Source organism: Pseudorca crassidens, chromosome 9 (genome assembly GCF_039906515.1).
Source record: "Pseudorca crassidens isolate mPseCra1 chromosome 9, mPseCra1.hap1, whole genome shotgun sequence".
Lineage (NCBI taxonomy): Eukaryota > Metazoa > Chordata > Mammalia > Artiodactyla > Delphinidae > Pseudorca > Pseudorca crassidens.
Genome location: NC_090304.1, coordinates 38,090,131 through 38,113,607, shown reverse-complemented (window position 1 = coordinate 38,113,607; position 23,477 = coordinate 38,090,131). Strand labels below are relative to the sequence as shown.

At 38.1% G+C, this 23,477-nt stretch overlaps 1 protein-coding gene across 4 annotated transcripts; it reads right to left on the bottom strand.

Annotated features, from left to right (window-relative positions):
• Nucleotides 1-205: 205 nt before the first annotated feature.
• SAAL1 (serum amyloid A like 1) lies at nucleotides 206-21,978 on the bottom strand. 4 transcript variants are annotated; one of them, XM_067749703.1, is made up of 12 exons: nucleotides 21,786-21,977; nucleotides 20,255-20,368; nucleotides 15,458-15,541; nucleotides 12,057-12,136; nucleotides 10,268-10,327; nucleotides 10,018-10,133; nucleotides 9,492-9,672; nucleotides 7,110-7,192; nucleotides 6,833-7,021; nucleotides 3,518-3,711; nucleotides 1,395-1,487; nucleotides 206-710 (listed from the first exon to the last, which is right to left on the bottom strand). In XM_067749703.1, exons 1-12 carry the CDS (start codon nucleotides 21,918-21,920, stop codon nucleotides 618-620), a joined length of 1,422 nt encoding a protein of 473 aa, XP_067605804.1. In that variant the 5' UTR covers nucleotides 21,921-21,977; the 3' UTR covers nucleotides 206-617. The 4 variants fall into 4 exon arrangements, with proteins under 4 accessions (XP_067605804.1, XP_067605802.1, XP_067605806.1 ...); XM_067749701.1 differs by having other exon boundaries at nucleotides 3,518-3,714; nucleotides 21,786-21,976; XM_067749705.1 differs by lacking the exon at nucleotides 20,255-20,368 and having other exon boundaries at nucleotides 3,518-3,714; nucleotides 21,786-21,978.
• Nucleotides 21,979-23,477: the final 1,499 nt, after the last annotated feature.

The following is a 23,477-nucleotide window of genomic DNA, read 5'->3' as shown; positions in this document are numbered from 1 at the left end:
AGGTAAACATGACAATAACTTGGAGTGTTACTCTTATGGGGTTATTTGCATCTTAACCTTAAGCTTCAAGAGATAACAAGAGTGGAATTTTTAGCACTGGCTAGCAGGTAGGAGTGATTTCATCGGTGCCTTTGAAAGCTCACATTAAAGTCACGTTCAACCTGTGGATAAGGTCATCACCAAAGACATACAAATACACGTAAAGTAAACCTACCAATTAGAGTTTAATCGGTACGATTTTAATTTTATAGTTCAATTCTTTTCAGCAGGGATACTTTCAAAAAAATCAAATTAAAAAATCAAATTAAGAGTTACAAAGAAAATCCTCACCAACCCCTCAAATATTAAAAAAAGAACCTCAATGATAAGCTTGTATTTTGTCTTCTTTACCTGAAGAAGACAAAACACTGCACAACCAATACAAAAAAGAAGCGGGGTGGGGGGACATGATGTTTGATGGTAGTGAAACTAGATTCCAATGCCAAACAAAAATGCTGGAGGAGAAGGGCATGAGTATAATACCGAACAATTATGGTCTAATATTTCCTGTTTGTCAATTTCAACTGTCAGCAAGGAAAATAGAGTTCATTTCTTCAGCAGAGGAATTCCAATAGTTTTTAAGTCTGAACCTTCAAACTTGGGAAGCTTTCCTCCAGGTTGCCAGCAAGGGTCTTATCAACTTCACGTAGGATTTTGAGGAAGTCTTCTACCTGTGAGTCAAACAAAAGAACCAAATAAACATAAGTAGAGGAAAAGATGTTTTAAGATACTGACTATTGTCTGTAAAAATGCTCTACCTATGTTTTCTAAACAGTCCAATGGAAAAGAAATGTGGACAGCTTGTCAGATGACAATAATAGTACTTCCTGGATGGTCTCTGAAACCTCAAGGAAATGACTAGCCCTTTCCATTTGTTTTCTTTTAAAGTAGTATTTATCCTCCTACTGATTCCCCTTGAGGGTCCATTACCCGAGTTGTATTATCATCCTCCTTGGTGACCCACCCCCTCATTCAACCCACCCCCATACTTCATTTTCCTAAGAAAAGTTATTTTGAAATTGCCTCTAATGGTAGCAAATGCAATGTAATCTGAAGGACCATAAAAACCTACTGACTGTACCTACCTAAGAATCTTATTTTTGGTTAATATATATGCTATAACACAAAGGGGTACTATAAATTCAGTGTTGATTCCTTTCTCTTAAAATTTAAACTGTTACTCAGGCTAGTGCCACGAATCATCCAACAGTCATCTACCTGACAAAGGCATTAAGTCATGCGCATTATACACACTATCTTTTTTGACAAAGCCCTCAAAGATCAAGTGCTTACTTAAAACATTTTACTCAGTAATCTCCTGAAACTCAGCCACCTATACATTTACTCATACTCACCACAGGGTTATGGAGAGGAAGAAGGTTTTCAAATGCACAGGAACACTTCTGTTTGCTTAATTGGCCCTCCTTTAGTCCCTGAGCTACAGTCTCCTAAAACAAACAAACAAAAAGATGTGATGTCAAAAAGGAAAATTTCTAAAGCTATACCTAGTGAGTAAATACAAACCAGTATTTACAATTCCCTACTGATCCTACATGAGTTTCAAATGTCCCAAACTAAACCCACCATCATTCCTCCTTGTGTAACCCCAACATGTGCTCCACTGCAGCCCTTATTTTGGTGAAGGCACCACCAGCCACCCAGCCTGCTGCACAAACCAAAAATGTGGGGTACAGCCAAGACTTCCTCCTCTGCTGCTAGCTGCTCCCCCTAAGTGTTTAATTCTACTCTACTAAATCTCTCTCATCCCACTCCTCCTCTCCATCCACTCTTCCACTGTCTAAGCTTTCATTCTTCTTCAGATTATTCTTGAAGATCACCAGCCACAAGAGCCTGTTGGTTGGTCTCCTGACTTCTAGCCTCAACTCGCTCTAATCCTCTCTCTCCATTGCTTTTGGAGTAATCTTTCTAAACAGATCACATCACTTGATGCTTAAAAAAAATCTCTAGTAGCTCCTCAGTTTCCTCAAGATTAAGTCCAAATTCCAATAAGTGGCATATCAGAATTTTCAAGACATATCTCTGGTTTATTCTCAGCCCACTTTCCACCTATATTCCTACCACATAAATATTAAGAAACATCTACATCCCTCCCTCCAAAACAACAAAAGCAACAACAAGCAATGGGAAAAATACTTGCAATGAATATGCAAAAGATACAGATATAGAATTACCCAAGGAATTCATATAAACAATCAAAATGGGTAAGTTTATAAAGCAGGAAACACAAATAATATACAAATATATGGAAATATATTCAATCTCACTAATAATAAAAATGCAAATCAAAATAAGGCACAATTTGGGGCTTCCGTGGTGGCACAGTGGCTAAGAATCCACCTGCCAATGCAGGGGACACGGGTTCAAGCCCTGGTCCAGGAAGGTCCCACATGCCGTGGAGCAACTAAGGCCGTGTGCCACAACTACTAAACCTGCACTCTAGAACCCATGAGCAACTACTGAGCCCGCGTGCCACAACTACTGAAGCCCACACGCCTAGAGCCTGTGCTCCGCAACAAAAAAAGCCACCGCAATGAGAAGCCCACGCACCTCAACAAAGAGTAGCCCCCACTTGCTGAAGCTAGAGGAAGCCCACACGCAGCAACGAAGACCCAACACAGCCAAAAATAAATAAATAAAACATCAAAAAATTAAATAAAAAAAACAAGGCACAATTTATCACCTGTTGAATTTTACTTGATATAAAAATTATAATATACAATAATAAGGATCAAGTAAAACCAATATTTTCACATGTCAAAAGCATTCTGGCAATATGTAGCCATTTATGCCTCAGTCAGCTTCACATTTATCATGTCGAAACCAGCAATCTAACTTCTGAACACCTAGGCTAAGGTAATAATCCCAAATCAGGAGAAGGGAAGCAAGATAATTCACCAAAAATACAAATCACCAGAATAACTGAAGCTTGTTTTAAGGAATATTCTTCTTAAAAAAGTCAATGAATATGAATATATTCTTCATAGTTGTATTCATAAATATATTTTTCCTAAAATATATGGATAGAAAGAATATGCTCGAAGAAAGAATATGTTAATAATCCTGCACATATTCAGGAAGAATACTCCTTATAACAAGTTTACAGTAAATTTTGAAAATTGATTTTTTGGCAAATTGGGTATTAAACAAACTGGCTCTCAGTGAAAAATCTTTCAGTGTATTGATCAGGAGTCAGGAAAAGTGCTTGTAATGTTACATGAAAAGAGCAGCCTCCAAAAATTGTATATACTGGTGATAAGTATATGAAAAACACAAAAATAAATATACCAAACTACATCAGCTGTTAGTTTAAGAGTATAAACTTATGATAAGTTTTTTCTTTCTCTATTTTCCCAAATTTATGTAAAATTAAAAAATAAAAACACTAATAATAAAATTTGGAGCAGTAAGCAATCCATACTTTCTTTTACTGAAGAAAGCATTAGTACTTCTTTCCTACCTTTGTTAAAACTTGGAAAATATTAGACAGAAATTCACATGAAATATCCTTCAAGATTTTCAAGTGGAAGTCACCCTGGGTTAAATCAGACTTTTTAGTTTCTTCTGTGTTAGACTCTGCTGAGTTCTCTGGTTTCTTCTGACAATGTTTCATATTTTGTAAGACACGAATCAGGCTGTCAATTAGAGGAAGACCTACTGTACAAACAAATCAAGAGGGGTTAAATCAGACTTTTTAGTTTCTTCTGTGTTAGACTCTGCTGAGTTCTCTGGTTTCTTCTGACAATGTTTCATATTTTGTAAGACACGAATCAGGCTGTCAATTAGAGGAAGATCTACTGTACAAACAAATCAAGAGGCATGGCATCAGCCAGTTAAATTTGGTTACCATTCATTCATTCATTCATTCCTGCACATGTACTGAACACCTACTATTGCTAGACACTGTATTTTAGGTATTGCAGATATGGTGGTAAACAAGATCATCAAGGCCTCAGACTTCAAGAGGCTTACACTTTTATACTCCCAAATAAGCAAATAAATAACAGATTGAAGAAGAAACCCAAAATGATGAAAAAGAATAAATATCTGAAAATATAATTCTGGAACAGCCCCTCATCCCCCAAGACTTAAATTTGAAAGTACCAGGGAAAATTGATAAGGAATAGTCAACACTGAGATATATGTTTTAAGTTATCAGATATTAAGGATTAAAAAAATGGGGGAGGGGCAGTTATAATTATATTTTGAGCCAGTTATAAAGGTAACCACTAGACCCAAAATACAACCCTTACTAAATGCCAGAAATACTCACAAAGCAAATAAATTATATATTGAGGTATTTCAATATAAATATACATAATGAAAAATATAATACGACAGCATTCAGATCAAACATAACTATAACTACATTTAAATGAGTTTAACTCATCTATTAAAAAGAAATCAAAACACCTAAAACAAAGTATTTAGAAAGGTTGAAAAGAGTAAGATAGACAAAGGTATTAGGGGCAAATGCAAACAAAAGGAAAACAGGGGATGTGGCCTTTGTATCTGATATAAAAGGATTTAAGCCAAAAAAAAAAAAAGCATTATGGGCAAACTATAATGAATGCCTATATACCAAATAACATGCCATCAACATTCATTAAGAACTACAAATGATAAAAAGAAAAGGACAAAATATTGGCAGTAAAAAATATTAATTTTCCTCTCTTTCCACATCAAATCAAATCGATAGAAATAACTAAGGTTATGCAAGAAGTAATCAGCATAACAACTGACACCTCCAACATTTATAGTCTAGCTCAGGCCTCTCTCCTTAGCTCCAGACTAAGACTGTAAGCTCAACAGCTCCAGCTGAACACTGAGTAGACATCTCAAACTTGTCATGTTTAAAACACCACTCTTTCCTATCTTAGTAAATGGCAACTCTCCTGGACAAAAATGCCAGACATAGCTTGACTTTTCTCACCCTCCTCATCCTATCAGTCAGCAAATCCTGTTGGCATTACTTAAAAGTGATCAGAATCTGATTATTTTTCCCCACAACGGCCCCTGTTACCACCTTAATCCAAGTTATACTATCTCTTGCCTCAAGGTCACAGCAGCCTCCTAACTAGTCTCCCTTTTGTACCCTTGCCCTCCCCCTGCATTTCTCATCAACATGTCTGCCAAAGAGAGCCTATTAAAGTTGGCTCCTGTCTGTCCATCCTCTGCTTAAAACCCTCCACAGCTCCCTAACTCATTCCAAGTAAAAGGCAAAACCAGGCCCTCTACACTCTAGCCCCTGTTGCCTCTCTGGCCCCAGGTTACATTCCTCTTATCCAGGCTGAAACCGCCCCAGCCATACAGGGCTTCACTGCTCTTCCTCAAATATACCAGGCACACTTCTAATTCAGGGCTTTTACACTCGTCATTCTCTCTGTCTGGAATGCTTTTCTCCCCAAGTATTCACATGACTCACTCCATTACTTCCCTCAGGTTTGTACTCAATGTCACCTTCTCAGTGAGGTAACATCCATAAATGCAGAGAAGACACTTGAAAACAGTCATCATTTTTTTGATTAAAAAACTCTTTATAAAATAGAAATAGATTAATATCTCCTCAAATGGTACAACATAAATAGCTTAAGCCCAAAATAGAATCATGACTAATGATGAACCTCTAGAATCATGGCCAGTAAAGTCAGGAAAAAGGCAAGGATCACCATTATTACTTAACCCCAGAGGTCCAAGGCAACCCATTAAATAAAAGAAAGAAGAGGTAAAAAAGTGATAAGACATATCTAAGTTAAACCCAAAGTAGTATTAGATAAAGTCCAAGATTACCACTGGAACAACCATTAAAAACAGTAAGAGAATTCAGTAAGGTTACTAGATGCAACATTAACATAATACACAGAAACCAACAGTCTTCACATATTCCAACAAGAATAATCAATGGAAGAAAAGATACCATAGACAACAGCAATCCATAAGATAAAATATCTAGCAATAAACCTAACAAGAAATATGTAAGATCTGTATGAAGAAAATCATAAAACATTGCTGAGAGACATAAAATAAGACTTGAACAAATGGAAAAGCACATGTTCTTGGATACTCTACAAATTTAACATGATGTCAATAAAAAAATCAGGAAGATTTTTTGGTTTTGTTTTTGGAAACTGTCAATCTAATTCAGTGTTAAAAAAAAGAATAATAACAGTCAAAAACATTCTGAAAAAGTAGAATGCAGGAGTACTAGCCCTACTAGGTATCAAAATATAAAGCTTTAATAATTAAAACACTGTGGCTACTGATACATGAATAGAGCAATGGAACTGAATAAAATATATAGGGAAATATAAAACATAGTAATGATGAAAATTCAAATCTGTGTCGGTAAACTGGTTTACTTACTCAGTAACGTTGAGACAGCTGGATATCTGGAAAAAACTTGAAACCATACCTCACGTGTAACACCAGAATAAATTCTAGATGGTTCACGGATTTAACTGTATTAGTCATAAAAATCATTGTGAAAGACCATTTGTTTACATAGGAAAATATTCATTTATACTTATAAATGAAAAAAGTTGCCTAAAAAACAGGCAAAAAAATACGTACGGATGTGAGTGTGTAGTAGTTATCTCTGAATGATCAGATTACAAGCACTAGGCTTCCTTTTATAATTTTTTTTGTATTGGGCATGTGATGTTTTTGTATTCAAGGGGCTAAAATAGCACTAAAAAAATGGGAGAAAGAAATAAAATGAACAGCAAACACATCTGATAGACTAAAATTTAATTTAGTGAACTAAAATTATACTTGCCTTTTCCTATCTTTAGATACTCCTGTTCAGCCTGTGAGGCATAGATGGCGGACAACACTGAAAAAACAGAGGCTAGCACTGTTTTCTGTTCTTGAAGTATGATGGGTGGATCATCAGACTGGCAGAATTCATGGCACACCAGGTCAAAAAGTAAATTCCAAGTGTCTTTTCCAGCATCAGGACACCGTACTTAATAAAAATGATGAAGGAAGTAGTAATTCAAAAACAGAAAACAATTAAATGAGTAACTATCATGTTTCCCCATACAACATCTTACCAATTGCTTGAATTCCATCATCCACTGTAGTCAGCAGCTGTAAGATATGCATGTAAACATCGAGCCCTTCTGGATTTTCAGAACTAAATACAAAAAGCAAAAACTCAATCAACTTTACTGTCTATGGGACTGTAATCAATCATTTATTCAACAAATATTTATCACTCTGTACTAGGCACTGCCCTATATGCTAAGGATAAAACAGGGAACAGAACAAAGTCTCTGTGTTCACCAGAGCTTACATTCTGATGGGGAAATCAGTCAAAAAACAAATATTGTGTAGTACAATCAACACACACAGGACAAGAAGTAAAAATTCTTTTTGGCCCTGTCCCATGAAAGTAACAATGCAGAAACCTATCAAGTGATACTTCACCATTCTGGCTTACTTGCATAAGCAGGACAAAAAATGACTGAGACTTTTATAGAATGAATGTAAGGCTCACTGCACCAAGCACTGACAATAATGATGTTCTTAAAACTTCATAGGATTATCTTAGCTCCCACGTTGAGAATACTAAAACCAGATAAGTATAATTTTTGTGATCAACAGTTTGGATTCCTAGAAACTCACAATCTTAGTTCTTTAACCACACAATTAAGTGAAAAAGATAGTGAACAATTAAAAGATGGTTCAGCAAATATTTAAATGCCTATAGTTTGCAGGCACTATGTTAGGGGCTGGGAAAACAGAGATGTATAAAACGTCCATACCTTCATGAAATTTACTGTCTAAAATGAAAGACAATAATTAAAGGGGTAATAACAGTAAAGTAATATGAATGTAGCACTAGCAGAAGTCCAAGGTGCTAGAGGACCACAAAGCAAGCAGATTTAATTTAGTTTGGAGAATCAGGGAATGTATCATAAGAGAAATGGCTACACAGAAACCCAAAGGGGCAAAGAAATGCTGGAGGCAGAGACAACGTGGTGTGCAATGGCTTGGTTTCGAGAGAGCTTGGTTCAGTTGAAGAAATGAAGGAAATTTCATACAGTTGAAACAGAAGACAAGGAATAAGGATGGAGAATCACAGTACAGGGCCTTATAAGCCATAAAAATCTGGACCTCATCCTAAGGAAGGCAACTGAAGTGTTTGAAGCATGAAAGTGAGATGACCAGCGTACGTTCTAGAAAAACAGCTCTACAGTCTAGGCTTGGAAGGAGCTAGTCTTGAGGCTGGGAACTCAGAGAATGTTGTAGCCGTCCAGGTAAGAGACAGTGGCCTGGTGGTGGCACAGATGGAGTCCCAGAAAAAGTCAGGAAGAAGGATTGAAGGTTGACTAGCCATGGGAAAAGACTGGGATGGGGAAGTATCGGTAATGGCTTCCACGTTTCTCCCACATTATCCAAATGGAATAATGATTACATCATTTACTGAGATTGAGAATACGGAAGAAGCAGGTTTGGGGGAAAGATGATGAGTTTAATGCTCACTTGGATAAAGGACATAAAATTAAAAGGTTTTAATATGAGTTATAGGGAATTCTCTGGTGGTCCAGTGGTTAGGACTCCATGCTTCCACTGCTGAGGGCCCAGGTTCAATCCGTGGTTGGGGAACTAAGATGCCACAAGCCGCGCAGCACAGCCAAAAAAAAAAAAAAAAAGTGGATTATAAAGCACTAAGAATGCACAGTTGACCAATAAGCAGATCAATTCATAAATTAATGTTCTAGTGACTAGCAATAAACAGCTTCAATGACCTACAACACCTAGTAATCACTCTTGGGAAGACATCAGAGCCCAAAAGCCAGTCACTTATTCAAGACTGGCACATACACACAAGGAGCAAGAAAAGAAGTGATGTCTGACATTAACTGAAGAAGTTGTCACATGACCAGTGGAAAATAAAGCACAAAGAAAATCTTTTCCATTTGATATAAATTATACGAAACTGCAGAAGATTTTAAAACAGTAACCATAATTAATGCTGAACAATAGCCTACTGCTAAGTAATATTAGAACAAGTATTTTGCAACCATTATGATTCTTGCAAAGAGCAAATATATTGTTACCAATATCAGTAGTGAATCAAACCTGACACAGATCAGCTATGTGCTACTCATCCTATTGAAAGGAAACTAAAAGGACATATCTGGGCTTCCCTGGTGGTGCAGTGGTTGAGAGTCCGCCTGCCGATGCAGGGACGCGGGTTCGTGCCCCGGTCCAGGAAGATCCCACATGCCGCGGAGCGGCTAGGCCCGTGAGCCATGGCCGCTGAGCCTGCCCGTCCGGAGCTTGTGCTCCGCAACGGGAGAGGCCACAACAGTGAGAGGCCCACGTACCGCAAAAAAAAAAAAAAAAAAAAAAAAAAAAGACATATCTAAGGATACTTCTAGCAACTGGATTTTCCCAGAACATTTTGCACAAAAGAGTTCACCTACCGTACTTGTTTGGCAGCTTCACGTACACAGGGCACAATTCGAAACACTGGCTGCTGTTCAGAATCTTCCTGGGGTTGGTCCAGAGGCTGAACAGCCCCATTTCTAATCCATTCCAACATTAGCTTCTCATCCAAATCAAAGAGCTTGTCCACAACCTCCCCGACCTTCACCAGCAAGTCAACTGCAGAGAATAAAAGAGATATTGAAATAAGAAACAAAATTTTTCAAGTAGTAAGTCTAATTGAAATTCTTAAAACTATTCCAAGAAAGCCAAATCTTGCCAAAGCATTACTTATTCCAAGGGCAATTTGCTTACCTCCTCTGTTTAAATTTGCTTGGCTTCCGTCATTTTTACGTGGGGGATTTATCAGTATCCTGAGAGTTTGAGAAACTTCATATCCTGCATTGAAATACCTTCTCACCTAACACTTAGTCTTTAATTGACCTCCATAAATAGTTAACCTGGTTTCCTAACAATTAAATATAATTTAAAAAATATTTTTTTCTACATTACATGGTGACTTACCATTTGTTGAACTTGACATGATGAAGCAAATGCTATCATAAATAGCTGGATGTTCTCGGATTCTTTCAACCCAGACAACGGCCACTTCTGTCTGGGAAAGGCAAGTAAGCAACAACCTACGTGATAAATGTGAGCTTAGTATCTATCTTTCTAAAACAGTGAAGGAAATTCAAGAGTGAAAGAGCAACTCTATTTTCCGAGTTTCCCTTAGGGGTAAGTATATAGAATCCATAAAAAGAAGAGAGCATACCTGCTTGTTTCCAGCAGAGTAGGAGGGTCTGAGTCCCACAAACAGTACAATAGTACCTGGCTACAAAAAACAAAATGTCAACCCAATATGCCTCACTTCTCTCATTTCAAATATCCAAGCCAAAAAATCTGGACCTCAACCTTAACTTTTATTTATAAAAACTTAAATAAGTTTTTATTTAACTTTTTAAACATTTTAATTGTGAAATATACACATAAAAACCTGTAAGATACAAATCTATACTTAGTGAATCATTATAAAGCAAGAAAAAGAACAGAGCTGCGTCTCTGTAGCCCTTGTGTGTCCCTTACAAATCACAATTCTCTTTCCCACCTAGAAATGACCAGACTTATCCAGCAATCATTTTCTTGGCTTACTCTATAGTTCATTTTATATATCTTGGTTTTGAACTTTGTATGAAAGAAATTATATTGTATGTATTCTTTTGAGTCTGAGTTCTTTGGCCCAACACCATGTCTTTAAGATCTACCCATCTTGTTCCAGTAGCTGCAGATTCATTGCTGCAGAACATTTCATTGTATGAATATAACACCATTTATTCTTCCAGCCTACTACTGATGAACATTTGGGTTGATTCCAATTTGGGGGTTTCAAGCAATAGTCTTATAATACTTTTCATATGAGTATACTGATATATGTGTGCACGGTTTCTCTTACCATATACCTATGAGTGACATCACTGGGTCACTGCATATGTGTACCTTCTGATATGACTAGGTAATGCCCAACTGTTCCAAAGTGGTTGAGCAAATTTATATCTCATCAGCAATGTATACTGTTTCATATTAATTTTAAGATATGCATTTAATTAAGTTCATAAAACTTGTCAATATTACTCATTCACAGATTTTTAATAGGGATCACTAGAGACCAAACATAATCCTGAGTCACTTATTGCATGAATGATTATACGTTACGGAAGAATAAATACTTTAAACTAGGATCTTAAAGTCCTTCCACACCTAGAAGAGGTAATAACCTCTATTTTAGAGCCCCAGGTACTTGAATCTTGTGTTAAACCCTACAGCCCTTGTTGAAAATAACCGCCTAGAAGAGTTTTCTTAACCTATTGTGGACACAAATTTCTTTGACATTCTGATTAACAGCCATAAACCCTCTGCCTAGAAAATGAATATACTCATAAAATGTAGCATATAATTCCAGGGTGTTCTCAGACCTCTTAAAATAACCACCGGGGTTTCCACCTTAGAAATCCTCTGCCCAAAACTTCCTACATGTAGAAGAGAACTGGCCTCCAAGCAGAAGTATGAGAGCGTTTGAATCACAAGGGCCACGCTGTACCCTCTAGTCTCTTGGCAAGTCCCCCATCACCACCATCTAAGTCAGAACTGACTTGTTGACCAGTGTCAGGGTGACACTGGTCAACAAGTCTAGTTTTTCCAGACTCTACCTCTGAGACTTTGGATTCCCCGAGCCTAAACTATTTTGGACTCTGGTCAGGTGCCTCCATCTCCAAGCTCTGCCCCACTGGTTCTTATCCCATGTGGTTTACCACCTGCTGACAATTCAGGCCCCTTGGCAAGCAATACAGAAAACAGGCCTAAATCCTGAACCATGTCCATAAATAGCACACAAGTCCCCAGCCATCATCAACACACAATGAAGTTCCTGGAGACTGCTCATCAGGAGAAAGGAAGTACTACATTTCATAATGTTTCCCTATCTGTCCTATGTATTAGGATTTCCTTAGGGATATAAAATATGAACCTATTTTTTAAAAACATAATTATTATGTAATAAAACTTACCCAAGATTTTTATCACTGCTGATGGACACACATATCTCCTGGAAACAGGCCATATTACCTAAAATTCCCACACAGATTTCCTGCCAAATCAAATTTCACAGGTCACAGTCGCTCTGAGGTAAAAGACACATACACAAAAATAACAACTTGAAAAAAAGACTTTCACTGAGCCAAGTTTGGGGAGAGAAAAGAAGGAGAGGCAGCATACAGAAGTATACTGTCTGCATCCTAATTTGCCAAGTTTCCAGTAGTATTTGAGAGGAGATGAAAGACATAAGAAAAAGAAAGATCCAAGGCAGGCAGGAGTTATGGAATAAGAAATCTGACGGATGAACTGAGTCATAAATGATTGGTAGGATTTAGATATACAAACAAGAAGACAGACATTCAAACACGGGGGAAAGTATCAGCAAAGGCAGGAAGGGACTAATGTAGAGTGGACAAAGGCTAATACAGAAAGCTGCCCGTATCAGTACACAGTTATTAGTAGCACACAGTGGGAGGAGAGCATGAGATAAAGACAGCAGGTAAAAAGGATCAGGATTAAGGGCCCTAAATGCCTACTTAATTTAGTAGGTTATTTGGAGACATGAAGGTCCTCAAGGAAGGGGTCAACATACTGCAATGTTATTTTAGGTAGATTATTCTGGAAGCAAAATGGTAGTGAAAAAACTTTAAAAGAAGTTCATAACCTCAGTAGTAACAGCTAATGTTTATTTAGCACTTACTACACCCAGGCACTACCCTAAGCACTTTCCACATAACATTTCATACAATAATTTATGAGGTATGTACCATTATTATCCCCATTTTTCAGATGAGGAAACCAAATCACAGAGAAGTTAAACAACTTGCTGAAGATCTCCAACTAGGAAATAACACAGCTCCAGAGCCTGAGCATTTCACCATATCACACTGCATCTCTGAAATCAAGTAAAGGAAGATGAGGGTGGTGATGGCAGGCATGGAAAGGAATGACGCTGAGAAAGACTCAAGGTGAAAGCAGAATAATTTGATGGGAGTAAAGGGAGAAAGCAGTTGAACATAACTCCTAGGTTTCCAGTTGTTTCATTTCTCCAGTAGGAGAGATTGGTTCCATTGACAAAAAAATTGGAAAAGAAAGCATAGGAAAGAACACAATGAGTTCAGTTAGGATAGTGTTTCCAAACTTGCTCGAACACAAATATCACTCAGGGGGTGTGTTAAAAATACCAATTTCCAAGTCCCATCTCAGAGCTACTGAATCAGAATCTCCAGGGTACAGTCCGGGAAGTTGTTTACCAAGCACATCATATGATTTATATGATTGGATAAGTGTGACAAACACTGAGTTAGGACATACGGACTTCTGGATTGGAAAATGCAACATGCAAATAAAGAATGCCTCAAGAAAGTTAGAGATATAGCACCTGAAATCAGAAAGGAGGTCGTAGCTTTGATCCCACAGGGAAGATTTACCCCCAAAGGTGTAAAGAGTGGATGAACTCACCAAGGAAGTGAATATAAAGAGGACAAGGGATCTGAGTCTACACCTTAAAAGGAGTCCACACTCAGCACAGGAAGAAAGTACCAATAAAAAGTCAAAAAAAGTAACAGAGAAGTGACTGGACAGGTTAGAGACCAGGAGAGTGAGGTGGCACCAAAGCTATAGGAGTAAAGAGTTTCAGTAAAATGTGGGTGGTCAAATGTTGGGAAAAGAGTAAAAGAGAATAGGGCCAGAAGAGATACATTTCCCCTAAAAACTAAAGAGGGAATAATTGAACTTCCAATCAAAGATCAAGTTTTTCAGTCTCAGCTACTCACTGAAATAACCTGGGGGGACTTTAAAAGCTGTCTGGAGTCCCATACTTGGAGAGACTATTTTAATCGATCTGAGAATGGCCTGACTTGGGATTTATAAAAGTTCCCTAGGGCAAAGCTTCTCAAAGCTTCTCAAAGTTTGGGCCTTGGTGCTGGTCAAAACCATATGGTCAAAACCATAACATCACTGCAAACTTGTTAGAACTCCTCAATCCTACCCCATCAGAAACTCTGGGGGTGGACTCAGTAATCAGTGATTCTGGGACATACTGAAGTTGGAAAGCCCACATCCTAGGTGATTCTAAGTTGTGGCCACGGCTGAGAATCGCTGTCATAGACAGGCTATGGTTCACAGACATATATAATAATAGGACTAACTCCTGAAAGAAGCAATTCTTATTTTCTTAAAATTAGCTTATTATTTTTAAGTACTAATCGTGAGTCAGTGTACCTAAGTTAGAAAACTCCAGGAGAAAATCATATAACTGTCAAATCTTTATATTAACATAACAACTCAAGGAAAAAGTGGTTCATTGGTTCATGAGGCCCCAACTCAGGTGGAGCATTGTACTTAAATAAAATTTTAATTCAACATTCAATTTGTAAAAATATACTACAGAATTCTTCACTTCATAATTTCAAACAAAGAGAGACACTACAGTACAGTGGTTACACTGAAGTAAGGCAGGCTAGGCTCAAATCCCAGCTCCATTCTTTCCTAGTTGTATGACCCTGGACAAATTTCTTAACCTGAGACTTAGTTTGTTTACTTACAAAGTAGAGATAAATGCTTACCTCATAGAGTAGTAAAATGAAATACTAAGTAAATAGCAGTTATTCATGATTATAATTACTTAATAAATATTTGCTATTTATTATTTGTATATTGTAATCACTCACAATATACCTAGCAGATGTCAACCTAAATGGCACTAAAGCATAGAAGACTTAATGAGAAGTACAGAATTGTTTTGGTGCATTCACTATCATCACTGGCCACTGAGAGCTTACTTATTTAGGAAGGCTTGGAAGTAAAGTACCATCTTGGGAAAATAGATGTGAATATTGAGAGGGGATGGAAGGCATACAAAGGAAGGCACAGAGATGGCAACGATCATAGTAAGCTCCTGAGGTGAGGAGTAGACAGGCCATGCTAAATTAGAAGACTATCTGGAGGGTACATTTTATGCTAGAAAGACGAACTGGATTCAGATTGTGGAGAGTCTTGAGCAATAGGCTGAGCTTAAGCAATAGAGGATTTTATGACTTTAAAAAAAAAAAAAGCAATAAACTGAGAAATGGGTGGTCTGGGCACTGTTCCCTGTTCAGCCACATATTAGTGGCATAATGATGATTAGGACTATCTAGTGTCCATAGCTGTTAAATTAAAGTATTGATCTCCCTGGTCCAGCCCAAATCTAAAATTCTATGACTGTAATAATTTTAAATAGTATATTACTTAGTACCTGGTAATGTTCAATAAACATCTGCAGACTCATTTGTAGCCATCAAGAACATTAAAGTGAGAAAAATGAAAGACTATCCAGCACTATCTGCTGTTACTGCTCCAAAGAGGCAGCTTTAGAAATGCACATACTTACTCTTAATCGAGGACATTTGGATTTGGCCAATATTCCCATAAATATGTCAGGAACATTAAATTCGTGGAGAAACAAAGCCACATCCTGAAAATAAAAATGATTATTAACTTGGATGCTGAATATTCCTCCTTAAACACCACAGCTCAGGCAACCATAAAAAAATAATAATAATTCCATATATACCTCCTTTCAAGCACAAGGAAAAAAATCCCACAAGGTTAGGAATTGTGTCAATAGACAAAAGTAATGTTAGTGCTGTGGTATCTGGTCTCAAGGCAATGGAACAATCCCATAAACAAATCTGAACTAACTGTGATATTCCAAAGGACTGTCCTCCTTTTACTGCCTTGTATGTATTTATCTTAATGATCTTTCTACCCACCAGGAATTCTCTTTAACTCATTCAAGCACATTTGCTGATTACCAGGTATCATGCTAGAAGATAGGATAAGGGAAAAAAGTAAAAGTCATAATTTCTGTCTTCTAAGAGCTTAAAACTTGATAGAGAAAACAGATTAAAAACCCCTATTGGGTTATGTCCAAAACCAGAACTTTTGTTTTCAAAATCCTCAACAGAAAAAAATTCTGATCACAATGTAACTGTGACAGCTTCACATCTTCCTAGAGAGTTTGCCCGGTCCCCAGTGCCTAAAGGGACACACCACACAGGTGAATGAACCTGGAGTGGACATGTGGCCCAATCTCGCTAGAAATGTGGGCTCCAAAACTAAATCAATTAGCTGTGGAGATTTGCATTGTAAAATGTCTAGATAAAATTAAGTTTCTGGCTGTCTACTGCCTCGTATTTTCACCAAAGTTGAGGTGTGTATTCGCAATACCTTAACTTAGAACACAGGCTATATGTCTCACGTGAAAAATGCCCTTCGAAGGGCTCTCAAAGAGAGAGAAAGTAATCCTTCAGAGCAGCTGAAATTGGGGTAACCTGCATGACTGTTGACTGGAAGAGATATACTGCACTTATTAAGAGATCATGGTCAGAGAGAATATTTCAAAGACACACTCCAAATTAAAAGTCAAAGCAGCAGGTGCTCTCCACTCTAAGTGATCAAGCTGTCTGTCATGTGGGCAACTCTTTGTAGCATGCAGCGATTTATTTATTTAATGACAGTTAATAATTCCTGGAGTAGCAGGAATAATATCAATAATTAGGTAGCCTAATAATACCAATGCCAATAATAACAATAATGGCAATTAACATTTATTGAACAAGTATTAAATGCCAGGGCCAGTGAAGTGGTTTGCATGCTATCTCACTTAATTCTCAAACAACCCTATGAAGTAATTATTATTAACCCCATTACACTGCAGTTTTAAAAGGTTAAGCAACCTGCCCAAGACTGTACAATCAGTAGGAGAACACAGCCAGAATTTCAACCCAGATGAGTCTGATCAAATCCACACTCTTAACCAGCACACCATAGTAACTGTCAGGTATTCATCCATTGATTACCTCTTCATAAAACATTTACTGAAAAACCTGAGTAATAAGCACTGTTTCAGGCTCTGGGGACACATCAGTGAATAAGATAGGTAAAGTCTCAGTGGAGTTTTCATTCTAGAGGGATGAACAAACAAACATATAAACAACTAAACTACATAAATCCTAAGTGCTACAAAGAAGATAAACAAGATGGTGTGTGCTAGAAATGAAGACTAGGGGGGCTACTCTAGATATATCAGAGAAAGTATCTCTGAAGATGTGACATTAAACTTTTAAGAGGAGGAACTTAAATCCATCAGAGGACACAGGCTCAAAACAATCACTGAATAACAGGATAAGTGTTATGTAATAGAATGAACAGGTTCCATGAGAGCACAGAAAAGAGAGGAATCCTGCCTGGAGTGTCTGGGGAGGCATCACAGGGGAGGTGACATTTGAGGTGGGCCATAAAAGGTGGGAAAGATCTTGCAGGTGGAGGACATTCCATGCAGAGTGGCATGAACAGAGCATGAGTACGTGAAAATGCAGGAAGCACCTGGAAGTCTCTGGTCCTGCTGAAGCACTGAGTGGCAGGTGATGTGTGAGATGTAGTCTCATTGGAGGGAATTTATGCCAGTGAATCAGTGGGCAGCTCAGTTCTCTAGAGGTGCTTCAGGAGCTACCATAAGAGGACAAAGAGGAAGCCAAGAGCATGACCCTGCCTCCACGGACAATCTCATTCAAACAGCAGCTCTAGTTTACCTATTTGATATTTGAGGATTTCACACTAAGATTTCATTTGAAAAACAGGTTGTTTCTTTTAAAAAATGTTTTAAAACCACAGCTTCTTAATAACTGTAGAAAAAGTATAGAGAAGATGAACAATACTCTCAACCAACTTGATCAAATTGACATTTACAGGACACTCCCACCAGCAGCAGGAGCACACACGTTCTGTTTAAGTGAACACGGAACATTTACCAAGACAGACCAAGGTCTATAAAATCAATTGTATACTATATACTACCTATATACTATCAATGTATATCTATATACTGAAATTTTTAAAAAATACTATTTACAATAGCTCCCCAAAATATGAAATACTGACAAAAGATGTGAAAGACCTAAATACTAAAAACTACATAACTTTGCTGAAGAAATTAGAGAAGACCTAAACAAATGGAGCGACAGAACTTGTTCATGGGTCAAAAGACTCATTATTGTTAATTTATCAATTCTTTTCCTAAATGATCAATAAATTGAACTCAATCTCAGTCAAAATCCTAGAAGGCTTTTTGTAGAAATTGACAAATTGATTCTAAAATTAATTTGGAAATACAAAGGACATAGGACAACCAAAACAACTTTGAAAAAGAACAGAGTTGGAGATTAACACTACCTAATTTCAAGATTTATTACAAAGCTACAGTAATCAAAACAATGTGGTATTGGCAAAAAGATACAAATAGATCAATGGAACAGAACAGAGTCCAGAAATAGACTCATGTGTATATGTACGGATAACTGATTTTTGACAAAGGTGCAAAGGTAATTCAGTGGAGAAAGAATAGTCTTTTAAACACACTAACTAGAACTGGTTATCCGTAGGCAAAAAAAAGTGAAATTCAGTTCATACCTTGCATCAAACACAAAAATTAAGCCAAAATGGATCACAGACCTATAAGTAAAACCTAAAATCATAAAACTTACAGGAAAAAAAAACACAACACAATTAAAAAGTGGGCAAAAGATTTAAACAGCCCCTTGCACTAAAGAAAATACACAGATTGCAAATAAGCACAGGAAAATATGGTCACTGTTATTAGTAATTAGGGAGATCTAAATCATAATTACAGTGAGAATCACAACACTCTTATTAGAATGGCTGAAATTAAAAAGACTAACCATACCAAGTGTTGCTAAGGATGAGAAGAAATTGGAACTGGACTGTATCTCATACACCGCTGGTGGCAACGTGAAGTGTAAAAAACACTTTGGAAAATAATTTGATCTTTTCTTTATAAGTTAAACATACACCTACCATATAATCCAGCCACACTACTCTAGGTACTCACCCAAGAGAAAGGAAAACATCTATCCATACATACTTATACACAGACATTCACAGAAGCTTTATTTGTAATAAACTGTAAACAACTCAAATATCCATCAAAGAATCAATCATGGTATACACATATAATGGAATACCATTCAGCAATAAAAAATAATAAACTATAAATATACACAACAACATGGATGAATCTAAAATACTGATGCTGAGTGAAAGAGCCAGACTCATCCGAAAAAAGAATGCAATCCCATTTATACAAAACTCTAGAAAATGCAAACTACTCTGAAGTGACAGAAAGCCCATCAGTAGTTGCCTGGAGAGGGTAGAAGCAGGGAGGGGTGAGATACTGGGATTACCCTTAAGGGGCATAAAGAAACTTTTTGGGGCTGACAGACATGCTCTCTGTCTTAATTATGGTGATGGTTTCATGCGCAAATACATACATTAAAATTTTTCTAATTGTACACTTTAAAGATGTGCAGTTTTTATACTTCAATTATACCTCAAAATATATGCAGGTTTTTTTGTGTCAATAATATCTCATAAAGCTGCTTTAAAAAATGGTTGAAGACAATGAGTAGCCATTGACAAATTTTAAGAGAGAATTTTAATATGAGTAAATCTGTGTTTTAGGAAAAAGATACCTTGGGTAGCAATGTGGAGGACAGAGGGAGGTGAAAGAGACTAACACAAGGATTTTAATCAGAAATCTACTGCAAAAGTCCAAGTAATAAAATGAGAGATTATGTAAGTCAACCTCTTTTTCTGCCCCTTTTCTTACCTGTAAAATAAGGATACTACCTATATCACAGGGTTACTGTGAAGAGCAGGTAGAATACTTTCAAGCTACAGAGTACAATACAAAATGTTAAAATATTATTGCAATTATATACATGTAATTCCTTCTTGTCCCTTTCTTCTAGTTTAATTGTGGTACCTCAGTGGTCTCCTAACTCCTAACCTGCTCTCAAATATAAGGCCAGTGTTCTTTTTAGGTAGATAAGTATCAGAACTTTCCTGGGCTACAAGCATTCCAGCATTCATAAGAACTATCTACATAGCCCAAATCTAATGACACTCAGATTTTCTGCCTTCAAAGACAAAAGTTGAGCATTTACAGCTCCTGGGACCTCATCCCTGTACCATAAATAGGAGTGACTACAGACATTAAAGTTTTTCCCCAGAGACTTAAGGACTGAACCTAAAAAAAAAAAAAAAAAAAAAAATCCATTCACTACCTCCTTACCCAACAGTCTTTTCACTTCCATTTCCAACCCCATACCTCATCCATTGACATATCCCACACTCTGCAAATTTCATTCTCCATTTCTTCATCAAGCTCCATCTGCTGCTCCTCATGATCTGAGCTGGATTTGGAGTTTTCAGGGCTAACAATCTTCAGAAACACAAAGGAAGGAGATGAATAAAGGCTGTCCACAGTACTCCTCAAGTAATATTACCCCATAATCATTTAGAGGTCACAACAAAAAAAGGGGGAATTCCCTGGAGGTCCAGTGGTTAGAACTCCGAGTTTCCACTGCAGCAGGCATGGGTTCATTCCCTGGTCAGGGAACTAAGACCCCGCATGTCACCCGGTGCCGCCAAAAAAAAAAAAAAAGGAAATTAGTACCTTGGGTACCTTGGGTAAACACTACTGCTAGGCACTGGGTAGAAATACAAAGATAAACAAGATTTAATCCCTTACTTCCAAGTAGTTTAGGATCCAGTGGGGAAAAGACATATAAACTGATAATCACAACAGAAAAAGCTAAGTGATCCAACTGAATTGTGGACAAAGAGCCGTGAGAACAAAAATGATGGACCCATGACCTACGTCTGGGAGAAGTTTTCCCCAACTTCTCTTAGGAGGTGATACTGAAGCTAAATCTTTGAGAAGTAATCGAAGTTTGTCATGTGAAGAAGGGAGAAGAGCATACAGAAGAAAATACAAGAGTTCAGAGTTAAGAAAGGGCCTAGCATGTGTGCGGAATGGTAAGCAGTTTAGCGTGTCATGGGCAGATGAAGCTGGAAAAGTTGCAAAGATTCCTGGATTCCGAGCTAAGAAATATGTATTTTTCTCCTGTAGGCAAAGGTAACTCTGAGGAGTTCCCATAGACGGCTTTTTTTTTTTTTTTAAGATTATTCTCGCAGCTGTGTAGAAGGTGGAGTGGAGAGGACAGTGATTGGAAGTAGGAAAAAAGTTAGGGAAACATAAGAACGTTCATATTTACTGAGAGGCTCCTATGAGGCAAACACTATAGTAAGCACTCTATGGCTATTATAATCTTATACAATCTACGCAATAACTCTATATACAATAATATAAATATTATCCCACTTTATAGAAACTGAGAAAGAAATCGGTTAGGCGATTTGCCCAAAGTCACGCTGGGCAAGCCGCGCTGTTGACAACAGGGCTGTTTGACTGCAAAATCACCATTTATTCTACTACAACGAAAGTCCTCGAAACAGATCAATTAGGACCTGGGCTTCAGAAACGAAAGTGGGAATGAGGGGCAGAAACTGGTCACGTATTTTTGGAAAATTTTCAAAAGTAAAACATTTTAATTAGAAGCATTCCAGCATCCCTGCCATTACACTTCCCTCTGTGTTGAGGGGCACAGGGAGCGGCGCACGGCAGTTTTAGGGTCCGGGAGACAGCAAGGACGCAAAGGGTGAGACCCGGCCGCTGGGGCCTGGGGAGGGGGTCGCCGTGGGGACGGCGGCTCCCCCGGCAGTAGAGGGCTGCCAGAGGCGGGGTGGGGGTCTGGGGGAACGTACAGGGAGCCCACGCGAGGCACGAGTTTCCGCACCTGCATGAGCCCGGTGAGGACGCCGAAGAGCCAGTGCTTGCTGTAGACCGTGCTGCCTATGCAGTCCCCCACGGCCGCCGCCTCCTCCTCCTCCTCCTCCCGACTCCGCAGCGGCGGAGAGGGATTGCGGTCCATGACTTGGCCTCCTCCGGCGCGCGAGAGCAGCTCCGGAAGCCGCCGGAGGAGGAGAGAGGCCTCCAGGCGCCAAGAGGGCACGGCGCGGCTCCCGCCACAGCGCCCCCTGCTGCCCGGAGCCCTGCCAGCCCGAGCGCCCGAGCAATTTGCCCATCAGACTAGGGAGCCCAGTTGTCTTGACTTACCCAACGCTCTACCCAGGACCGCAGCGCGGTTATATTCATAATTGTTATTTGTCACCCTCACTGGACCAGATATTCCATCTCTCCAAGAGCCCTTAGTCTGATTGGAAGGGACGGGGGGTGCGGGCATGGAACAGGACAATGTCTCTAGTACAGACGTGAAGCTATCGGACCTCTGACCTCTGGGCACACTTGCCATTCTTAAAGGCATCATTTCTCTCCCAGGTGTAGTCGGAATCCTGGAAAAGACGAAAGTCACCAGGAAGAACGTCAGTATTACTGTGTTTTCAGTTCCTGTGTTTTCAGTTCCTGCTTCTATTTAGTTTGATGACACTCAACATCAGACCCAACGCTCCACCAAACCCCACAGCAAAAATTTTAGAACACCACTTTAATGAAATGAAATTTATAGATGATATAACTTACCTCAACATGTAATTCCGATAATACCAATATGATTCCCTTACAGAAAGGAAAAATAAAATATGTATTTTAATGTTTTAAATGCTCCGGCACAACTGTACTAGAAGATATAACAAAGATCTCCGATTTTGGCACATACACATCAAATTACTGTGAGCCCCACATTTACAAATGCAGAACGACATAGGTGTGGTTCCTCAGGGAACTTGCTTCTCAAAATCATGAACAGATGATGGTAAAGTTTCTAACAAAATAAAGTTCCAATTGACACAGCAATTGCACTTATGGAAATTTTTAAGGTATATTAAAACAGGACAAAAAATACTGTGTGTTAACACATAGAATACAACTAGACCCTAGGCTCAAATAATTATAAACATTTTTTCACCATTTGTGCAGGGGCAGACCCAGGTTTTGTGGGGCCTGAATTATGCAATTTCAGAAGCCCCTTTTAGGGGAAACAGTACAAAATTACAAATATTAAATTTGTTACAATAGGAAATATTTATTTAGAATGGGAAAAAAGAAATCACAGTAAATCACCAATTTTAAGAAACCAACAAATACCTTAAAATGAAATCCAGAAAATATGCAACTTACTTTTATTGGTAAGTAGCCTGACACACTTCTACAATCCTTTTTCTTTTTTTAGTAGACTTTATTTTTGGAGCAGTTTTAGCCACAGCAGTATTAAGCAGAAGGTACAGAGATTTCCCTTAGAACCCTTGCCCCCATTCATACATAGCCTCTACCATTATCAACATTCCCCACCAGATACAATGTACAACATTTGATGCAACTGACAAACCTACATTGGTGCATCATTATCACCCAGAGTCCATAGTTTACATTAGGGTTACTCTTGGTGTTGTACATTCTATGGCTCTGGAAATTTATAATGGCAGATATCTACCATTATAGTATCATACAGAGTAGTTAGTTTCACTGCCCT

Coding starts and splice junctions, on each gene's coding strand:
- SAAL1 (XM_067749701.1), bottom strand. CDS start 21,920: ATGGACCGCAATCCCTCTCCGCCGCTGCGGAGTCGGGAGGAGGAGGAG. Junction 10,134..10,267: donor ACTCTGCTGGAAACAAGCAG/GTATGCTCTCTT, acceptor TTTATCACGTAG/GTTGTTGCTTACTTGCCTTT. Junction 7,193..9,491: donor GAAGCTGCCAAACAAGTACG/GTAGGTGAACTC, acceptor TTTTGTATTTAG/TTCTGAAAATCCAGAAGGGC.